The sequence below is a fragment of the Cottoperca gobio genome, chromosome 17, assembly GCF_900634415.1.
Source record: "Cottoperca gobio chromosome 17, fCotGob3.1, whole genome shotgun sequence".
Classification (NCBI taxonomy): Eukaryota; Metazoa; Chordata; class Actinopteri; order Perciformes; family Bovichtidae; genus Cottoperca; species Cottoperca gobio.
The window spans coordinates 5,739,134-5,753,985 of NC_041371.1; the positions used below are offsets into that span (position 1 = coordinate 5,739,134).

At 43.8% G+C, this 14,852-nt stretch overlaps 2 protein-coding genes across 4 annotated transcripts in view; both read left to right on the forward strand.

Moving 5' to 3' along the window:
* The window catches only part of LOC115022669 (rho GTPase-activating protein 29-like), a 30,475-nt gene extending 19,572 nt beyond the window's left edge, over positions 1-10,903 (forward strand). For all 3 annotated transcript variants that reach the window (XM_029453737.1, XM_029453739.1, XM_029453738.1), the window contains 15 exons: positions 775-839; positions 961-1,071; positions 1,577-1,657; positions 1,970-2,137; positions 2,311-2,448; positions 2,847-3,034; positions 4,382-4,551; positions 4,890-5,024; positions 5,536-5,634; positions 6,353-6,516; positions 6,769-6,957; positions 7,063-7,200; positions 7,414-7,640; positions 7,985-8,285; positions 8,981-10,903. In XM_029453737.1, coding sequence (XP_029309597.1) covers positions 775-839; positions 961-1,071; positions 1,577-1,657; positions 1,970-2,137; positions 2,311-2,448; positions 2,847-3,034; positions 4,382-4,551; positions 4,890-5,024; positions 5,536-5,634; positions 6,353-6,516; positions 6,769-6,957; positions 7,063-7,200; positions 7,414-7,640; positions 7,985-8,285; positions 8,981-10,141 — 3,335 coding nt within the window. In that variant the 3' untranslated portion in view covers positions 10,142-10,903. The remainder of the gene's footprint in view (positions 1-774; positions 840-960; positions 1,072-1,576; positions 1,658-1,969; positions 2,138-2,310; positions 2,449-2,846; positions 3,035-4,381; positions 4,552-4,889; positions 5,025-5,535; positions 5,635-6,352; positions 6,517-6,768; positions 6,958-7,062; positions 7,201-7,413; positions 7,641-7,984; positions 8,286-8,980) is intronic.
* Positions 10,904-12,418: 1,515 nt separating this feature from the next.
* The window catches only part of abca4b (ATP-binding cassette, sub-family A (ABC1), member 4b), a 33,732-nt gene continuing 31,298 nt past the window's right edge, over positions 12,419-14,852 (forward strand). Inside the window, exons 1-6 of the mRNA XM_029453072.1 lie at positions 12,419-12,487; positions 12,846-12,887; positions 13,607-13,719; positions 13,897-13,990; positions 14,183-14,324; positions 14,466-14,605. Coding sequence (XP_029308932.1) covers positions 13,654-13,719; positions 13,897-13,990; positions 14,183-14,324; positions 14,466-14,605 — 442 coding nt within the window. The 5' untranslated portion in view covers positions 12,419-12,487; positions 12,846-12,887; positions 13,607-13,653. The remainder of the gene's footprint in view (positions 12,488-12,845; positions 12,888-13,606; positions 13,720-13,896; positions 13,991-14,182; positions 14,325-14,465; positions 14,606-14,852) is intronic.

A 14,852-nucleotide genomic window follows, 5' to 3' on the forward strand; every position in this document is an offset into this window, starting at 1 on the left:
GATTACCTCACTAGGATATTGTCCTAGATATTATGGGACAAGATGTGGTGATTGATAACTTCTGAACAGTGGTACAAATTCAACCTTGTTGTTAAGCTGCGCTGCGAAAAACAAGATTGAATTGTTGCCACTGTTCAAGAGAGTTAACTGTAAATTGTGTTTGACCCAGGACTAAAGCAGGGTTTTTGCAAATAGACCCCTGAGTCTATATATGCCATTTGACTGTTAATTGAGTTCAGAAGTGGCAGAAGAGTTTCTGGGCATTTCCAGCCATTTAGTCACGGCACCTCAGCGCAGTCAGTCAGGAATAAGGGCTTCATTCCTTTCTACCTTAAGGCAAACTTCATTAAAATGCAGAGACGGGTGTTTTCCTTCACATAATGTAGCCGATATGTTCAGGAACTTCAAAGTATTTTAAATTAAATGGCCATGGCAAGACTCCTGGAATTTCCAAATCAATCTTGTGGTTATGCTTCTACTATATACATATATGTATATATACATATTCACACTATCTTAGAGTCTGCATGCTTATGCTTCACCTGACTGTATTAACAAGCAGACACCATTTGCCTTCTTGCCTTACTGTCTGTTCCATTTATAATGACATCTACTTGGGTCAGTGTAAGACATATGTAATATACTGTAATGTGTAATGTAATAACCAGAATGAGTTTGTTTTAGGCCAGCATTATGAAATTGGATTAAATTAACTGCACATGGTTTTATATATAAATAATTCCTCATTGTTTTGTACAACCATCTTTCTTTTAGATATCGAGTATGCCAAAAGTTCAGCCAAAATGGCGGAGTCTGCCAAGACACTGGCCAGTCAACAGGTAACAGAAGAGATGATCATGTGTGATTAGCATAGAATTGTTACTTTATGTCTTTAATTAAGATAAATATTCTTATGAAATTGTTTTTCCGATGTTAATTTCTTTATTTCATTTGTCCAAGGACTACATGCCCTTCAGTGATATCTACGTTTCCACATTTAAAAACGACATTGAATACAAACAGCTGCTTACTCAAACGGCGATGGCTCTTCAGACCAACAAATTTATTCAGGTAAGAGTGACGAGAAAAAGTCGACGGTGGCTCACAAAGAACACTCGAGTCTGTGACCTTACCGGACTACAAAGCCGTTACGTGTAGCTCAAACGTTCTGCTGATGGATTCATTTGAGTGTTTCACCGGCAGGACTGTCTCACGGAGCAGAGGAATACATTTCTGTTTTCTGTTGACACTGATGCACATAAAGAGTGCACACAAATAAAAGGCCTGTAGGGAAATGCACTGTGGCTGGGGAAAATGACTCCGTGCACACTTCTTCAGTTTTCTTTATTTCTGTCTTTGTTTGTTTGTTTTCTCAGACCCTTTTAAGTCAGAAAGCCTGTAATCCTGTAGTCAACAGTAATATTCTGTAATTGTATTTGCGGATCAGGAAACAAACATCTCTGATATAGTTAACATCCTTATGACTTGGCTTTTGAGAACAAACCTCTGTCTGAGCAAAGGCCCATTGGAAATCGTGTTCCTCCAACGTAATTGTTGACCTTCCATCTCCTCTCAGCCTCTTCTGGGCCGTAAGAATGAACTTGACAAGTTGCGGAAAGACATCAAGGAGCAGTGGCAGAGGGAGCAAAAGAAAATGGTATGTAATGAGTTTCAATACACACTATCAGATACTATTGGCTCAATAGCACTGCGACCCATCTGTCAGATACGTAAATGTCAGTAAAGCTAAATTCACAGAATACAATCGGGCATTTTCTTTTAATTTGCACCATCAGTGATTCATAACAATATGCCTTTTTGGATGGTAATACGAAATAAGAGCCCTCTTGGCAGTGTTCATAATCACTTCACATGCAAGGTTAATCAACCAGAGGGTGTTCCTGATTATATGTATGACGACTGTTTTAATCACACGGCCTTCTTTACTTGATCTGTGTGGCTTTGGCAGCAAGAGGCAGCTGCAACCTTGCGTAAAGCGCGAGTGCTGAAGGCCCAGAAGAGAGAGGAGTACCAGAAAGCCCACTCATCTACCAACCGCTCCCAGGAGGAGCAGTCTAATGCTGGAAACAAACAGCTGGAGAAGAAGAGAAAGCTGGAAGAGGAGGCTCTGCAGAAGGTAGGCAGGGGAGAAGTGGGGATTACCACACCAGGACACTTTATATTGGCATGTGTCTCTGATGCATAGTTGTCAGAATCTGTCTGTGCAGCACTGCATTGCAGTTGAATTCTTAGCAATTAAGCATTTCATCCACGCCCTCACTCATTTCCTGTATCCATTGCTGTGGTCAGGCGGAGGAGGCCCAGGATCAGTACCAGAGCTGTATGGCTGACGCAGGCGTCAGGAGGAGGGATCTGGCCAACGCCAAGAGCACCATCCTCACACAGATCCGAGAGATGGTCTTCCAGTGTGACCTCACACTCAAAGCTGTGAGTGGACCGTGTGTGATATTAGCAGTCGGCTAACAAGCCAAAGAACCGAGGGAGGGAAACCGGATTGTCCCATAACATTCAGTTTTTTATAGACGTATCTTCCAGGTACAATGCATGACACATGTTTTTAATGACATGTGTTTTTGGGATTGTAAAGGTCAAGTTAAAAACTTGCATAATCACATACCAAGCCATCTGACACGCACTGTACGTGTTATTAAGATTGGAGCGGTTAATCAAACTGTGTCCACAGAAGTACTGAAACAGAAATCTGTCGAGCATTTCAAGTCTGCACCAAATACTTTGTTGTTTATATTGAACGGAAACCATTGAAAGTACAGCACATGAAAGAATGTCTGCCTCTTCTTTCAACAAACCAATCTTTCTCTCTTCAGGTGACAGTGAACTGGTTCCAGATGCAGCAGGCGCAGACTGTGTCGCTCCCCGCCCACTACCAGGTCCTGAGTGAGAGTGCCAAGTTGTACGAACCGGGCGAATGCTATGCCGAGTTCGTCAGGAACCTGCCCAGAAATCTGCCTAAAGATCGCGTGAACTTAGACTCCACCTCCTCTGACAATGCCAGGTACCAAAGGACTGTGTACACGCACTATTTAAACTGCTTAGCTATGATTGGCACGGCTTTATTCAAATCAATCCCAAGTCAGACGTTTGTGGAAGTATTTTCACCGACGAGCTTAAGAAGTGTGCTTGCGACACCCATTTGTTATGAGCACGTGACAGACTGTTGCTCATGATGTGAAATGAGCCCGGCTGAAGTCAGAGTTTCAGGATTAATGGTTGTTTTTTGGATTAAACGTCAGCGTAAGAGGAAAGTGTTTCAAAATATCTTCCAAGTAACTCAAAAGTTTCCCAGTTCTTCTTTCAGCAAAGGTAACAGTGAGTCAGAGTGGGAGGAAGCCAGAGAGAGATTTAAAGAGAGACAGAATGCGTGTTGAATCTGTTGCCCTTCCTCAGGAAATATCTGTGGCGCAGGCTGAATGCAGCAGGGGAGATTGTGAGCGTGAGAGTTGGACTCTGGGTTAGAGCTTGTCTCTAAGACTCCTACTTAGATTGTCAAAGCAGTGTCAGAATCCACTTCACACGCACACACACACACACACACATTACTACTAAAACAATAAGCCGTGCTTCACTTTCTCAGTACTAAGTTAATGCTAAGATTAATGATGTTATTCTATTTGGTACAGTAAAGTGTAAATCACAAGCGGTGACGCTGATTGAAAGAACTCTTTGTGGCTTAAAATGTGACTTTAATGCTTTAGTGCTTCCATTATTGTGCAGCCCCTGACGTGTTTCATGTGACGTTCTGTGTCGCAGTGGTCTGCTGGCTGCGCTAATTTCAGTTTTCTGTTCCTAATCCTCTCTTTCACTCTTAATTACACTAAAAGCACAACTTGCTCTTTCTGAAAGTGCTTTGAAGTTACTCATAACAAATTAAAATGGAGCTTTCATGACTTTCATCAACATCTGTTAGCAACTATGGAATTACAAAACTCTTGGGGGGTCTCCAGAACAGCTTAGGTTAGCCTGTAATAGACAGATAAGTACGCCCCTAATACAAGGCACAGTCATTCCAATGAAATGAATTGGCTCTCTTAATACAGCAGAGATCCCACAGGTGTGGTGTGAAGAGGCAATATAAGAATCTTAAGTACACGCTTGCTTATTCAGAACACCGGGCTCCATGTTTTTTTTGCTTGGAGTTTTGATAGTGGGTGTTAGAAAAACACATGATGTGCCAGAAACCGAAAGCCAAAAGTCTCAGTGCCTGGAGAAGTAACGGTTGAGTCACCGGTGTTGATCAACAATCCCCACAGATACACACTGCGTAATGTAATAATACTACTGACACCGGGACAATATAAATCTTCATCACGCACAACCTTAAATGCTGACTTTATTTCCCCAGGTTTGTGATCAACAAAAGGTCAGTGGGCAGCACTCATTCCTCCCACGGCAACTTGTCACAGGCATCCATCAACTCCTGTGACATGCTGAGCGGAGACGAGGCGGACTGCGCCCTGCAGCGGCCGGCAAGGATCAGGGAGCGGAGGTCCAACAGCAGCACGGACATACAAGGTACTCAGTGTGTGTGTGTGTGTGTGTGTGTGTGTGTGTGTGTGTGTGTGTGTGTGTGTGTGTGTGTGTGTGTGTGTGTGTGTGTGTGTGTGTGTGTGTGTGTGTGTGTGTGTGTGTGTGTGTGTGTGTGTCATGGAAATGTTCTCAGGACTGAATCAAAGCGTTGTGTGCTGCTTACTCGTCATAAGTCTAGAATATCTGTTTGACCACTTGTCTCTGAAAATAACTGAAACTCTAAGAATATAACAAAACGGGAAACTGCTATTTAGCTGTATTTCTTCTGCTGTTCTGTGTGTGTGTGTGTGTGTGTGACTGGTGGTCTGTGTGCTTTCTTGCAGCGTTGAGAAGCCAGGCGACGCTGAGAGCCTGGGCCTCCAGCAGTCAGGGGAGCCAGGGCGGGATGTGCAGCGACTCGGAGAGCGCGGGAGGCAGCAGCGAGTCGAGGTCAATGGACTCCCCCACCGCCAGTCCAGGTAAGAGGAATTTACGTCAAACTTTTTTTTTTTATTGATAAAAAAAAGGTCTTGAGGGTATTTGCACAAGGACATTGTGAAAGAATACAAGGGACAAAGAAATGAAACATTTAACAGAGGAGATCAAGAAGTCATATTGGGAAAAAGTTAAAGATGATAAAGACGGTGAGAAGATGAGAAGAGAAAACAGCCTGATGTCAAAATCACAACAAAGCCAAAAGAGCATGAAAACTCTCCTGATGTTTCTTCTTATTATAATCTCTTTATTGTAACTTCCTTTTTGCACACCAGACCCACACACTACTCTGTGTCAAGTGCACTTCCCTCTACAACTGAAACTGCCAGCAACACTGTGCTATGATCAACACATACATGTACACGTGTAGAGCACAATAGCTGATCTGTTCTCAGCAAAGCACCGGCAGATTGTCCCTGTGGTAACACTGTACTTTCACAACTGGCCACTGGACACTGTCATGTACAAATTCATGACTTGTATGTGTACGTGCAGGTGACTTCAAACGACGGCTGCCAAGGACTCCCTCCACTGGCACCATGTCTTCAGCTGATGACCTGGATGAGAGAGAGCCACCGTCGCCCTCAGACAATGGTAACGTGTGTGTGTGTGTGTGTGTGTGTGTGTGTGTGTCTTTATGACTGTACTTTATGTGTCCCCTTCTCATCAGGCAGATGCATCGCAATATACATATCAATTTTCAGTATGTATCTGCAGTAACGCAGCCAATGTGTGTTCAATTATGTAACAGGGAAGTTGAGGGAGAAATGGTGAGAGACTGCTGCACTCCTCATATAGTGCTTTCTTTATGGGCCTCACTGTGTGCGTGGGTTTCGCTTACATCAATGTTTTTACACTTGACAGAGCTGCACAGATTGGGGTCATGTTAGTTTGGGCATACGTCGTCACATTACACTTCCCGTATCTACGCGGAGCTCTCCCAGTCAGTGAATATTGTACATTTTCTCATTTTAGAATTGAAGCAGCGAACCAGCTCTTCTATCGTGTGCATGATGAGGAAGTAAAACTATGCATTAAATATCAGCTCTCTGTATTTCTTAAAGCAGAATATGACATCGACACATTTTATATGCCTGGAGGTGTTCTGTTATTTCATCATGTTGTTAAGTGCCCGTGATTATTCGGTTCATTTTATCCTAATTATCATCTCCTAATTTATTCTTTGTGTGAACAACCAGACGTGTCATTATCAGAGACTTCCGTCACAGAGGTTCTGTTGTTTCCGCTTTAAACTAACGGGAACTGTCACCTGCGTGTAGTTCCCTCATCAATCAGCAACTCTGATTTTCAGGCCTGGCAGAGATGGTGACCGAGACGGCCAGTTCTCCGGGTCCCTTCCGAAACGCTCAGATGTCCAAAGCCGCTCAAACCCATAAGCTGAGAAAACTACGGGCCCCGTCTAAGTGCAGAGAGTGCGATAGTCTGGTGGTTTTCCACGGAGCCGAGTGCGAGGAGGTACGGTACATCTACTCTTTGTCAAGCTGGAGAAATGATACTGGTGTGTGTTTTTAATTCATGACGGTTCAGTAGAAGCAGTAGATGTAGCGAACGAAGCCACTATGTGTTGCCAGCTGGCTGCCGACTAGTATTTGCAAATGATAAATATGGTGCTAAGACCTAAAACAAGAAGAGACCAAACAATAATTAAGTATTAATCCATCGGCCACTTCATAATCCTGAATTTAACTGTGTCCCTTTCTTTGCCAGTGCTCTCTGACCTGCCATAAGAAATGTCTAGAGACGCTTGCGATCCAGTGTGGCCATAAAAAGCTGCAAGGCCGACTTCAACTGTTTGGGATCGACTTTGCCCAAGCAGCGAAGAACAGCCCAGACGGTGTCCCGTTCATCATCAAGAAGTGCACGTCTGAGATTGAGAGTCGAGCCCTCAACATCAAGGTAAACTAAGTTGTTTGTCTCTTGATATCTTGGATTGTTGTGCTTGTTGAGATATCATTAAGTTATGATGATGATCATGTCCCCGTACCTGTTTCTTCCTCACAGGGGATTTATCGCGTGAATGGCGCCAAATCGCGTGTCGAGAAGCTTTGCCAGGCGTTTGAAAACGGGAAGGACTTGGTTGAGCTGTCGGACCTCTCACCTCACGACATCAGCAACGTCCTCAAGCTCTACCTGAGACAGGTGCGTCTAACATCGTTACTAAACAGTTAGACGGTTATTGGATATTAGTGGGTAACTTCGATATTGTGGCACGTAGCACTGTTCAATTCTTTATTATAAATGTGTTATTTTAACAAAGCAGTTGGTCAGGGATGCTGCTTAAACTTGGCACGTAGTGTAGAGTTCCCACTGCCAAGGACACAAACGCATCACTTTCCCCCCTTCTGTGCACAGTTACCAGAGCCATTGATCCTGTATCGATACTACAACGACATTATCGGCTTGGCCAAAGAGTGCCAGAGAGTGATCGTGGAGGAGGCTGATAAGCCTCAGAGCTCAGGAGAGAAGGGGGGCGCGAGCATCCAGCTCAACAGAGTCATTTTCAAGATCAGAGACCTTCTCCGCCAGCTGCCTACAGCCAACTACAGGACTCTGCGCTTCCTTATAGCTCACCTCAACAGGTGAGGGTGGTGAACAAACACACGATCCATTGTGAGGATTTCTGTCTGCCGCTCTCGACACTAATACGAATACACACACACTTCCTCATAAGACACAAAGGGAAACAGAGACTTCCCTATAGCATAGAGGAAATGGCACAAAGTACATACAACTCATCCTCTTTTCACAGTCCCGTTTTCAAATCTGACACCACCACCAATATAAAAAAATGTCCGTCTGTCCTGTGATTCTGAATCATGTTCTGTTCTTACAACCCCCCCCCCCCCCCAACAAAAAACACCTGAACTATACCTGAAATACGTCTCGTTTTAAATTAAAGTCATCATCACTCTTTACACCACAGAGTGACCGAGCAGGCGGAGGAGAACAAGATGACGGCGAGTAACCTGGGCATTATCTACGGCCCCACACTGGTCAAGCCCCGACAGTCAGACGCTGAGGTGTCCCTGTCCTCCCTGGTAGACTACCCCTACCAGGCCCTGATGGTGGAGCTGCTGGTGCGACACTTCCAAACGGTGTTTGACGCGTCGCTTCTGTCCGGCTCCGACATCGCCACCACTGGCCAGGCTTCCCCCAGACTCACTCCCCAAGAGAAGGTGCAGCGGCTTAGCAGACACTCCACCTCCCTGATGGACATCAAAGAGGTGAGGAGGGATTTAAGGCTGCGACTAATGCTGCTCTCATATCAGGTTTTTGTGGCTCAACAGTTCTACGGGTGCAAGTGTCACATGAGTCAGCGTTGTTTGGGGCAGAAGACGGGTTTAAAAATTATTTGAAAAACTATTCTGGGGGTGTGGATTTGGAAATAAGTGTTTACCAGACCTGTAGCTCCTCCTCTCTGTTCGAGGCTACATTAGCCGCTACTAGCATAACACACCCAGATCGAGTATCATTGTAGGTAATGTAGGCACCAGGGCTGCAACTAACAATTACTTTAATTATCGATTTAATTTGGCAATTATTTTGTAGATTAATTCTTGTTTTCTTCGTCCAAAACCCAAATATATTCAGTTTCATACCATATAAAACAGAGAAAGCAGGAAATATCAATATTGCCTGACAACTTTCTTGAACGATAAATTGATAATCAAAGTAGTTCGGCAATGAATTAGTGGAAGGACGACGAAGAATGCGTTGAATAAAAAAGACGTTATCTTTGGTTCTGCTGCATCGAGTTTGATTATTCTTCATTTATCAAACTGTCCATCATGAAGGCTAAATCGGTTGAGTACTTTTAAAAAAAGAAATATGAAATGATTTACATTTACATTGTTAAAGCAAAGTGTCATTCATATGTGATTCAACAATTGTAATCTAATTCTTGTTTATGTCCCTCCAGAGTGCCAAAGTGTACAAAAGATACTCCTCAGTAATCCCATCCTCACACATCATGAATGAGGTTCAGGAGGTCCAGCCAGGAACAGACAGAACGGAGGACTCGGCGCTGGACAGACTCAACGGGATCCAGACATCCAGTGAAGGAGATGTGCTGAGGTCGACCTTAGTGTTTGGCCGTCCCAGCACCACCGGCCCCTCCACCACCGCTGTGGCACCAACGATCCAGCTGCGTACCCAGCGCAACACACATGTGTCTCGACCCATCAGCATGCCGCTAGAACGCCTGCCCAACCCCGCCCAGATCAGCGACAGGAATTACCGCAACACTGCTGTTAAAGTCGACGCAATCTCTGCTGAGCGGGGCCGCGTCTCTGAATCTATACAGGAGATACCAGAGCCAGAAAAGGCTCGCCAAAGTGTCTCATCGAGGGTTAGCACCTACTACATCACTCCTTTCATTGACACACAGACGATGCAGAGGAGAACGTGGGACAGGAAGTACAAGCACTATGATGTCACGCCCAGGACTGCTATGATTGTGGCCAACCTGCCATCCGCCAGCTCTGGAGTACAACCTGTGAAGGCGACGATGCCCGTCACTGTTGGCCCGGCAGTAACCGCTGCCTCCGTGGTGCCTTCCACAAGTAGTGCGAGCAACATATTCTCCAACAACCCTTACACGGTGTCAGCCAAGGCTGGCTGGACTTCTAAAAGGGAAAAAGACTCCGATAACTCAGTCGGTGAGTCCAGCAGCTCAGCAAACCTTCCACTAACGCTCAGGGCGCCGAGAACTCTGCAGCCTCCTCCCGGAACCTTCTACAAGCCGCCCGTTTCTGTTAACAGCAGAGCTAGCATGCTTCCAAACTGGACTACAACTGTCACCACCGCCACCAGCGCATCGCTCGCCCCCTCCAACCCTGCCCAGGTAGTCACCCCGTCCCCTGCCCTTGCAAGCCCCCCACTGACACGGCTCCAGACACAGGACTCTGCCGACAGCGCCATTGACCCCGGGGGCTCGACCTCTGCTAGCCTTTCGCCCCCACAGTCCCCACCCCCCAGCAGCCCCGACGACCTCAGCCCCAGTGACAATAAACCCGTCTACCAAAGACTGCGACCTCGACGGATGCAGGAGCTCGAACACAGAGAGGCCCATTTTGTCTGACGCCAAAAAAACCAACAACATATTATATGTGTAAATATTAATGTATCTGTGCCATAGTGTATACTGGGAAAAAAAAACATGTTTTATAATACAAGCTGGAGAGGGGGAGAAAATGTAGGCCTGTGAAAATAAACCATGAAAGTGTTATAAGTACTAATATATTGTATTTTACATGTTCAACTCAAAATGTCAATAGTGGTTGGTCGCTCAAGCATTCAAAACAAATAAATACTAATAAGTGATGCCAACATTGAATGTTTAGTGTCATGTTTTTAAATAACAAATGCATGAATTATCCTATTTTACGTCAAAGAAGATTTGCCAACCACAAATGAACATCTGCCTATAAAGAATTGTAAGTCTTATCATTTTCCTTGTTTGACTTGAACCTTTCCGTTCATGTAAATTGATATGAAATTGTATTTTATTGTAATCACACAATGCACTTAATGCAGGTTCAAATTCTAATGTGCCTTTTCAATGTTAAAGATTGCTTAATTTTTATTCCATAAGAAACGGATGGAAGTATTTTTAACATGAGGTTTTTAATTCAGAAGAATTCAACTTTTTCTTTTTTCTTTGTCCTTTGATGCCTGTGATTGGTACATCTTTTCTCAGTATGTAAACGTTATGTATCTGTTTACGTTTTTTATATTCATTCATACATACTGCATGATTGTCACAGTCGTTTTGTCTCATCGCATTATTGTGACTATACAGAAAGAAAATGACTGCAAATTAAAAATGTAGTTGAAACTGTTACATCTGTTCCAATTGAGTTTTTCTTTTTAGATTATTGTTCAGAGACTCAGGTTATAAGTAGTTTTACTTGTATGTGTTATTTATGCCAACTGAACAAATCACTCTGTCCCTTTTTTTTTTTTTAATTGCTTTTTTGTATTTCATACATGTTTGCAATCAAACTCGTGGCTGTGTTGGAGAAAGTGGAGAAAAAGGCACATCTAAGGCTGCAGCTGCTTAATATTTTCATTATCTATTCATTTCTCAATGTGATACATTTTCTATCATGAAATGACAGAACATTTGTCACATTTTCTGAATGTGATGTATTATTAGGGTTAGGGTTAGGGTTAACCCTAACCCTAACCCTTTTGAAGAGAAAAGCATCAAATGATCTGCCATTAATTGCCTGCTCATCGACTAATCAACTTATTGTTTCCCCTCTTTTCCAATGTGTGTTCAGTGTCTCAGAGAACCGTGGTTATACCTGTAACTGGATTAGCTTTGGTGTAGCCCTGTGGACATAAATGTACTTTGTTTTGTATATTTATACAACCTGTAATGCATCCTATTGTGTATTTCTAGGGCTGGGCAATATATCGATATTAAATCGACATCCTGACATGAGACTAGATAACGTCTATGATTTTGGATGGCCTATTGTGCCAAAAGTGTCGTCTTTTCCTGGTTTTAACGGATGCGTCGCAGTAAATCGATGTCATTTTCTGAACTGTGATTTTGCCATAGTCATTATATCCACATCACTGATGATTATTTATCAAAAATCTGTAAAGAATATTCTGATATTGGATTTTCTCCATATCGCCCAGCCCTAATTTCTTCTTCTTGTGTTTTACAAATCCGAGAGACAAATTGGAGTTGTGTGACATGCTTACACCGAGCTCTGTGGAGAGTTAAGCCTTGAATTTACCTCAGGTTCAGGTTAAGCTCGTCTGTTGTGCACACAATTCACGGCGGGTTCAAGTGCTTTTATTGTCAAACTGTCAAGCCTTCAAATTCTTCCAATCTAATCACCCATGTCGCCTGCTACACCTCGACGAGCTGCTCAAAGGAGCGAGTCATTGCAGACATGTACGGCACAAAGACATCTTATCTCTGAGTTTGGAATCTCTCATGTCACTACGTCAAAACTCTGATTTATGTGTTAGTTGTGCAGCTGAAGGACTTTCTTGCAGAGGGAAGAAGCGTGCAGGTGACTCTTGCTCGTGGACATTTCAAAAAACCCTTTTGGCTCCTGTTGTGATCAATCCTGTAACCCCTCTCCCCCACAGGGCAGTCTTTCTCTCTAACCCTCCTCTCCTCCAGCAGATATACCCCTAATTCTGCTTCAAAATGGATGACTGTTGTCTTTTTTCTGCCTGCCCATGTTGAGCTGGGAGATTAGAGCAATCAGATTAGGAGTGCTGCTGACCTGCAGGCAGAAGAGAGGGAGAGAGAGAGAGAGAGAGAGAGAGAGAGAGAGAGAGAGAGTGGGCAGCTAGGAGACAGAGCTATTTCACCTTACTTAATGTTTGCCACTACTTCAGCTGGTTTGTGAACCTGTTTCTCTAGATGTCGTACGACTTTTATATCATTCCATAAGAGGTAAGGACCTGCTTTGGTCTTTTGTTTGACACAATAGCATGTGCTGTAAGATCATGTAAAAGCTGCTTTGTGATTGGTAATTACTGTTTTTGCATTGCCTGGATTCTAACTTAATGTAATGGTGTAAAAAATAGAAATCCTGGTCGATGCAGTTAAAAGTGTCTTTTTCCACATCCGTTACTTTAACATGCAGCAGTTTTGCAATGCCAGAAAATGTCCACACGTTTCTGTGCAAGGAAGTCCTGTCATGTGTCATTATTGTTTGAGCAACGAGGTGATATCAGAGAAGTGAGACATGATGTGGGAGCCTTCATTGTCCTGTTTTAGTCTCACAGTCTTTGTCCTCTTGTTTTTCCAGACAAGTATTTGTGTCCCCGCATCCTCAGCCTGCCAGTCTGCGGTAATCTATTGGACATGTCACTCTGAACAAATTACTCATGTCCGACATTCTCTGAGCTCCTCTGAACATAACCTGTGTATGTGATTGGCATTTCAATTTTGCTTTTTTTTTCTCAGCTCAAAATAGAATGTGTCTTTTTGGAATCTGTCCGTGTGATAGAGCGGCTACACGTTGCATTTGTTAATCTCATCATGCTTATATGTTGTTAATAACGCTGTTGGAACTACACATTTGAATAATTCGATAATGTGAAACAAACTTTTTGTTTTTCCTGTAGAGTAATCTCCTCCTTTTAAGCAACATGCCTACACAGCAAACCTTAAGGAGGTGGTGTTGTCAGCAGCACTTCAGTGGGTGTATGTTTTCCAAGTGCTTTGAGTGGTATGCTTTTGTCTGTCCAAGGTTGTCGTCACCTTAAACAAATCCAAGTTAACGCTGAGGCCACGTACCGTCAAGTTTGAGTCGGGTCAAAAAAGTCGGAGCATTTCAAGACAAATTATAATAATTGTCTCTCCTTTGGGGAAATAATGTTTCCATAGATCAGAGGATTGATCTGTAGCAGTAGATGTGCCATTTTTCATCAAAAACAAACATGGTCGACCATGAAGAGTAAAATATATTTTAATATAAGCCCGAGTCTGTAGTCCAGGGTCCAGGGTCCAATGTCTTTGTGAGAAGTGAACCTCTGTGTGGTCACTGATGGAGTTGTGTACGTGCAGGTTCGTCACAGTCTGATGACCCCTTCCAGGGGTGAAGCTGCAGAGCAATGAAGACAGGCTCTCAGATCCGCCTGTTACTGTGGAAAAACTGGACCCTCCGCAAGAGGCAGAAGGTATTTCATTTATGCGACGTGGGTCGGACGAAACCTTTGGAAGAAATGTTCAGAAATCTAATAAAATAACACCAGAAACTTCAGCTTTCTCTGACAAACACTCAACATGATGAGGATTTGTTTCATGGCTGTTTCTGCCTTATTCTTTCTGTTCATAACTCCCACTTTACTGTGTAGGTTCGCTTCCTGGTTGAAATCTGTTGGCCGGTGTTGTTATTCATTGGGTTGGTGTGGCTGAGGAAGGCCAATCCGCTGTACCAGCAACATGAATGTAAGACCAAACTCTTCATTGACAAGCAGCCTTAGTATTTTTTTTTTTATCTCAGTACAAATTAAGTACAAAAGTCAATACTAATGTGCCACTGCTGAAGAGAATAACACATGTTACAAGCTTTAGGCAACTCTTCTAAAAATCCCTTTGCAAGCCCTCGCACGCCCGTAACTGTGTTGTGCGTTTCTTCAGGTCATTTCCCGAACAAGGCCATGCCGTCAGCAGGGATTCTGCCCTGGATCCAGGGAATCTTCTGCAACGTCAACAACCCCTGCTTCAGGTATCCAACCAGAGGAGAGTCTCCAGGCGTTGTCTCAAACTACAACAACTCAGTGTAAGCCTCATCACAGCCCTATAACCCTGTAAACCTCCACCGCACACTGATTTACACGTTTGCTTCAGTGCTGATTACAGATGATATGGTTGTATGAATGCAGTATAACATTGTATACAATACATGTTTGGATTGTTCTAGATTGGCAAGGTTCTACGTTGATGTCCAGGAGCTTCTGCTCGAAGAGACGGAGGTCCAGCAGCTCGGCCGTCTTTGGCATGAAATATCGTCCTTCTCAAACTTCATGGAAACGTTACGCAACAACCCGTCTATGGTGTTAGGTAATGCGAAAACGTGATGAATGGTTCACGCCGCAGCACCTCCTCTTCACTGTGGGCGACCAGAGAGCCGAGTTGTTAGGGCAGCGCACCACATGGGCGCAAATTACTCAAGTCTCCAGGTCGAATCGTGGCTGGCCGGCGTGCTTGCTGCATGCTATTCCCCTTACTCTCCTTCCCCACACTTCCTGCCTTTAAAAGACTGTTGACAGAAGTCGGCCATCTTTGATTATAGCTCTCTGACCAAGAC